At 39.2% G+C, this 6,945-nt stretch overlaps 1 protein-coding gene across 3 annotated transcripts; it reads left to right on the forward strand.

Annotated features, from left to right (window-relative positions):
- The first annotated feature begins 249 nt into the window (after nucleotides 1-249).
- hoxb13a (homeobox B13a) lies at nucleotides 250-1,625 on the forward strand. 3 transcript variants are annotated; one of them, XM_078529181.1, is made up of 2 exons: nucleotides 250-932; nucleotides 1,365-1,625. In XM_078529181.1, the coding sequence occupies exons 1-2, from the start codon at nucleotides 250-252 to the stop codon at nucleotides 1,474-1,476; spliced, it is 795 nt and encodes a 264-aa protein (XP_078385307.1). In that variant the 3' UTR covers nucleotides 1,477-1,625. The 3 variants fall into 3 exon arrangements, with proteins under 3 accessions (XP_078385307.1, XP_078385305.1, XP_078385306.1); XM_078529179.1 differs by having other exon boundaries at nucleotides 250-925; nucleotides 1,362-1,625; XM_078529180.1 differs by having other exon boundaries at nucleotides 250-925.
- Nucleotides 1,626-6,945: the final 5,320 nt, after the last annotated feature.

Below are 6,945 nucleotides of genomic sequence, written 5' to 3' on the forward strand. Positions count from 1 at the left end.
AATAACTAGACATTTTAACGCGTGCCTTTCATATTTTCTATTTCGCAATGAATCTTTTTTCTCTCTGCCAGTTCTGCAGGACAGTTTATTATCTGTGTTTGCATAACACGTGATCCTCGGGCAGCCAATGGGCGTGCGTGTTTTTTTAACCCGGGTTTGTGCGTCAGTGCAGTTAGCTGGGAGAAATTCGGTATCGCTCTCAGTCCTGCGCCTCTTAAAAGAAACTATAGACCCAATGCTGAACGTGATATGACAGTGTCACTGCTTCTGAAACCTCACTGGGTCGACAGTGTGATGTTCCTGTATGAAAGCAACTCGGATGAGATTAGTAAGAATAACGGGGTAATGGAAGGATTTGTTGGTGCTGGGAATTTCTCTGCGAATCAGTGCAGGAATTTGATGGCTCACTCTGCACTCGGGGCTCATCCTTCACCTTTGGTTCACGGGTCTGGCTACTCAACAGTCGACGTTCCCGGCTCTGGGGTAGTGGAACCCGGTAAGCAGTGCACCCCATGCCCAGTGCCCCAGGCCTCCTCCGCCGCCCCTTTACCGTACGGATATTTCGGCAGCGGCTACTACTCCTGTCGAATGGGCCGAAGTTCAATCAAGCCTTGCTCCCAGCCTCCCGCCCTATCTAGTTACCCTGGAGACAAGTACATGGACAGTCCTGTCCCCACTGATGAATACCCGGGCCGGCCGAAGGAATTCGCCTTCTACCATGGCTATGCGAGTGCCTACCAACCAATGCCAAGTTATCTGGACGTTTCTGTAGTCCAAACTATCAGTGGCGCGGGGGAGCCGAGGCACGAAGCGTTGTTACCTATGGAAGGCTACCAGCCCTGGGCCCTTAATGGGTGGAATAGCCAGATGTGCTGTTCTAAGGAACAGGCACAATCGGGACAGCTCTGGAAACCCACACTGGCAGGTAACAGGTTATTGCTGCATTCCTTCATAGAATCCCAAGCGCTGCATATTTAATTATATTGGATGCATTGCGAAACTTAGGCATTTGAAAGCTAATAATTGATTTCAGGCAATATGCAGCAATTTATCAAAAGGTTGAAACATGTACGATTTTATTTTATGCTTCCGGTGCAATGAACTCAGTAGGAAAATCATTTCAATTTCGGCGTTGCGATTTTGTTTTACACCTTAGAATATTAACACAGATGTTACAATAATAGCTGCTAGCGTTTGCTGCATCAAAGTTAAATACAGCCCTTTAGGATATTGAAATTAACTGATTATCATCGTGTTGTTTAATACCGTTTTTCAGCATTATTTTCCAATGTTGCATCTTTTTATTTTCTGATGTGCTTCTCTGCTGTGTTTTTTGGCGGGTTGTGTATGGTTACACACAGCAGATGTTGCAGCTCATCAACAGGATGGAAGTTCCTTTCGGCGCGGGAGGAAGAAAAGGATTCCTTACACCAAAATCCAACTCAAAGAACTGGAGAGGGAATATGCAACAAATAAATTCATCACGAAAGACAAGAGGAGGAAGATCTCGGCGGCCACGAACCTGAGCGAACGGCAGATCACCATCTGGTTTCAGAACAGGAGAGTGAAGGAAAAGAAAGTTATCGCGAAAGTAAAAACCAACACACCTTAATTCTCACTCTTTTTTTAAAAAAAAAAGATAATTGAAACTGTTCGATCGGGGAAATTTATCACAGCGATGCGAAAGACGATTGTGACCGACGGGGTTTAAATGCACACTTCTCTTGCGGAGTCTTGCCTGCAGTATGCTAACATGTCCTCTGCCTTTTAATACTGTAATGGAGGATTTGTTATGGAATACCATTAAAATGGACTAAAATACATGGTCAGAATGTAAATTTAATTATAACGACGCTGTAACCATACCGACATCACTGTTTATTATCAGTTTTGTTTTAGTGAAGATATGAAACGTTTGTCTTACTGGTGTAGATGCTATTTTTTATGTTTTGTTTGGGTTAAGCATTAAACTGTCGATTTTCGGCACGACTGCAGTAAAACCGTCTAAACGCTGTTTTTAAGCTAAACGGGTTGAGGGAAAATATTAATAATAATAAAAAAGGATTAAAGGTTTTGTGACTATACTAATTTTGTTGAAGAACATTTTGCGGTGAATGTTCATACATTCATTTAATATCCATTTAATGATAGTAATAATGGAAGTTTTGGTGTATAACATATTTCATATTTCATATAATATATGAGAAACAAATGGCGTGTGACAAATGTTACTGGTATTAACTGCAATCAGATGACGACCAGTTCTCGCGTAAACGTGAAATTGTATGAAACATTTGCTACTTTATCTTTTTTTTAAAATATATATTAGTTTAAACTATGCAAGCTGGGATTTTAAAAGATTAAACAGATACTCGTAACCATTTTGCGCTCACAAGCAACGATAAACTTTTTATTTAATATTATGATTTAATCACAAAATAAGCGTTGGAAAATTAAGCTCGAGACAAAGCCTAATCTCTGGAAGGATTTAGCTGCAACTATAATAATTAAGTTTAAAATCAGTAAATCGTTTCCCTTGGATTTTAAACTAAATTAATGCGTTTCTTTGAATAAACAAAATTAGGTGAAATTGGTACCTATTACGAGAGAATTCGCTGCTTTTGTGAAAAAGGGGGAAATGAATGAATGAAGAAAATATGGAGCGATATGGTCGTTGAAGCCAAGCAATATCACACAAATAAGATGACCCTTTCTGGACTTCACACATTAAACATTGTCTGGTTTATACAACAATTTAAGACCAATAAACACTTTGCTCCAGACCCTCCCCACCCACAGCCTCCACCCCCCACCCGCCCCCCACCTTTTGGCTCTAAGTGTCTATGTGCACATAGTCTAGCATGACATCAGTCTGAAGAAGAAAACGCCGCCGGTCAATTTATTCTGGTTTTCATGCATTAACGATTAACATTTAAAAGACAAGCTAGTGGATTACGCACTGAAATTGAAATTCAACCAAAAAAAGGTGTTTGGTTAAAATAATTTTCCTATCGTCATCTAGAAAAGGCTGCCACTGAACTACTTCATCATGGACTATCAGTTTAATGGCATAAGGTTAGAGGATCACGTATGTACTTTTATTGATATGGGGCTGCATAATGCTTGCTGATTTAAAGGTATATACTTGTACAACCGTGTTGGATGTGTTGGGGCTGTGCTTGGGGTGCATGAATTGAATGGGGATGAGGATGACTTTGTAAGCAAGTATTAACGATAACCTACCACCTATGGGTACTTAGATCCAATCGTATTGATAAGCCTTTGACCTTGACCTTGGCAGTCACGTGCGTATTCGCCAATGATCTTGACGTCTAGCTGCTCATGAATAATCGAACGTTTTTGGTGATCCGATCTGGCAGTGTTATCCTGGGTAGAACAAGTGCGCCATCTTCTGGCTAATCGTTCCATAACACGGTTATTGCCGCCTACATGGTCAGTCTTTGTTTAAACATGTCGAATGAATTTGTACAGAGCTCGCACAGAATTAGTACAAAATAAAGGAATTTTTTAAACGCGATTAAGTAACCAAAGAATTGCTTGTCTACAGCGCTTTGCGTATTATACTTTGTTTTAGATAGTTGACAATATTACCCATACAATTAGCTGAAGAACCAGTGCCGAGGTAATTTCCCCGTCTCACACACCAACACGCGCGCCTGTATGCACACATGTACAGGCGGACACATGCACACACACACATACAGGCGCAAACACAAAGCCAGGCAGGCTGACACACAAATTGGGCGTTACATTACACAAATCGGTACAATTATTCGCATCGGTCGTTGCATGTGGAGTCGGCAACACTTTAGGATCAAATGTTTACGTAGCAAAAACTAGTGCGGATAGTTCAAAGTTTAGCAAATCGGAAATTTAAAAAATCAGAAAACAAATCACTTTGACTACAAGAAAAAATTTTAGGCTATTGAGAAACATTTAAAGCATCTTTGAAGATACATTTTGAGAAATGATTAAGCGGCCAGGAACTGAAAGAACTGCTTGCGGCCGCCACATTTAATTCATGACAATCCAAACCTTGAGACGTAAAATCCTGATTATGTTTCTCTTGGACACAAATTATAATTTTGTCACAATTGAAAATCTGCGCACACACGGGATTATGGATGCTGCAGTAAATTCAAAGGAAGTTTAGAAATATCAGCAAGATGAAATGAATGCAAAACGTTAAAAGCAAAAAGTGTTACAGCTATCTAACACCAGGAACGTTTTCAATTGAGTTAATAATCGTCATAAATACAACGAGAAGTGTTTCACCAAACGGACAGACTAAGGAAACTGCACAAAAGCAAACAGAGATACGGCCTCATGACTGAAATTTTAATAGGTTTGCTCCGACTTCAATGGAATTGTGAAAAAAAAAAGCCACTTTGGAAAATATTCAGCGCGTGTAGGTGTGTGAGGGAATCTAACTGAAGCATGGCAATAATGAGCTCTAAATCACAAAAGTAATTTTAAATCTTTGCAACCATCACATGACGCAAAATAGCCAACCAAATAATAGCTTTGTGAGTTCGCTGTTCAGCGTGTGCAAATTTTATTAAAACATTAAGGAAGCCAAAACTGCATCCAAGCGATTAACACGTACTTATCGGGGTTAGCTCTAATCCTCGACGCAAAATAATAATATTCCTCGTGAGTATTCGGAAATGTCAGGCGTAACTCAAGTTCAAGTGCGTCGATGGCGAATTGAGGCTTTGTTTTCTATCGGTTTTCCACGCGCACCCAAAAGTAAAACATTCCCAATAGTCAGAAGTAAGAAAATAACCCGAAGAAGGAAAGGCCAAAACAGCAAGGCCAGAAATCGCATTCTGCTTCTGGCTTGCAATTTCATCTTTTGTGGTGGGGGAGGGGAGGTGTTGGGGCTGGGGGTGGGGGGGAGAGGAGGGCAGAAATCCAAGTTCAATTGCATTGAATGTAATTAAGTTGAGGAGCGCTTGCAGCTCGTGCTAGCCATTCCTTTGTGTCCAGCTCTGACCTTGTAGTTGAACTTGAAAGGCAAGGTCAACAATCAGACGGAGCGCCGCGGCCCCGACAACGGGCTGGTCTCAGAAAAGAACATAAAGTCCTCTGGCTAATGCAGTGAGTACTCGCTTCCCAGGCGATGGGGTGATAAGATGCACGTTTTAAGATAAGTTCTAAAATTAATGAGGGGGAATAAAGCAAAACTTTGAGCTAATAAGGTCATAACTTGGTCTGCTGTATCCGAATGAGGAAAGGACTGGGAAGGCTTTAAGGGACTTAGCAGTTTCTGCCTTTCCTTTGGATAATAACGGGCCAGGAACGGGAGCATTAAAGTCTGTGGCAAGTGAAAGGCTGTGCTGTGATCGATAAGAATCCAACAGCAAACTGTTGGCTTGGGCTATTTTTTGAAGGAAATTTTGATTGGATTCTGCTTTGTGCTGTTACAGTGGGCCGAAGGCACATTCTGGGACAAAAAGCCAGCCCGCCAAGGCTTTCGACGTTTTAACTTTAACAGACCGTGCTAAAATGCAATTTGAGCAAATGGACTGCTCTCCGTTTGGCGGTTTTGATATAGAGAATGTGTAATTTTGCAATTAAGAATTGAATTTGCCGCATGTTCAGATCTTGCGAGCGACACTTTCAAAATTCCAAAAGCAACTCTTGGCTTTCTTTGTGACGCAATCCATGCTGTTTTCACAAATGGCTGTAACACTTCTCGCAACTAGTTTTTATTTCTCGCAGCCATCCGGCCATGCATTTGTTAATTAATCCCAGACCGAAAAAATATATAATTGTCAAGAAATTGCAAAGCGAAACGATGCTAGGTTGACGAAGATGCACCAAAGGCAACAGCCGACCTTAATTTAGTTTAATAAGTTTATTGGTTTGAAAACAAATGCAAACAGGATCATGTGTGCAGATGTAGTTTAATGATATTCCTTCACGATAACCCCCTTGACATGAATGGGAAATGCATCTTGATGAGAAACGGTATTTTGATTTGTTTAATTGATTATACAATCCAACTATGCGATCGCTCGACACCCAACTCAATTTCAGAAAATTATTACCACATATTAACACGTTCAAAAATACCTGTTTCCTCTTCTCTCCCGAAGACAAAAAACAAAATTAATGATCACTAGCACAATGTGCAAAACGCGCACACATTCAGTAAATGTGTTGTATTTTGATTGGAAACACAAAGCCTTGTAGGTCAAGAAATCTGTGATTAATTGTAAATGCAACGTAACAATTACATATTTGCCTAGTTTAACAGGTTTGATACACATCAATATACAACCAGCAACTGAGCTTTGTGTAAGACGGACATGTACAATTAATACATTAGTTTATTATATTCAATAAATGAGCGTTGCGATTATGAAAGACAAAATTAATCAAGATTTTAAATTTAAATTCTTTTTTAATGAAAATGTAATGCTTTAGAATGAACCCGGGCAAAACATTTATAATATGTTCTTCTTTATTAGGGATACATTTTAATTTAAAAATCCAATTGGAATAAAGAATGTTTTCTAACTTATTTAAATGGCAATTCTTTATTCTGTTTTAAATGTATATTTTAGCCATTGAATATATCGTCAAATATCATTCGACTTTCCATGTTGCTTTATGAGACGGTTTTTTTATTTCTATATAATATTTAGAAATGTTCTGGCAAATTCTGCAATTATTGTGCCATGAACTTTGTATTTTTCACATTTGACGTTTTCAGATTGCCCTGATTTGTTTACTGGCCTATTATAAAATGGGTTTTATTACATTAATGCTATATTAATCAAACGGCTAATACATTAAAATATAATTCAGTATAATTTTTCCAACTATTTTTGTTGAACGCAGTGGAAATACATAATTATTAATAATAAATTGTTATCTTTCAGTGCTGATGCAATTTAACATTCTATGTTCCAGTTT

Source organism: Cetorhinus maximus, chromosome 25, assembly GCF_964194155.1.
Source record: "Cetorhinus maximus chromosome 25, sCetMax3.hap1.1, whole genome shotgun sequence".
NCBI classification, from domain to species: domain Eukaryota; kingdom Metazoa; phylum Chordata; class Chondrichthyes; order Lamniformes; family Cetorhinidae; genus Cetorhinus; species Cetorhinus maximus.

Excerpts from the sequence above, each read along its gene's own strand:
- hoxb13a (XM_078529179.1), top strand. The coding sequence starts at position 250 with ATGACAGTGTCACTGCTTCTGAAACCTCACTGGGTCGACAGTGTGATG. Across the intron at positions 926-1,361 it reads CTGGAAACCCACACTGGCAG|CAGATGTTGCAGCTCATCAA; the intron begins GTAACAGGTTAT and ends GGTTACACACAG.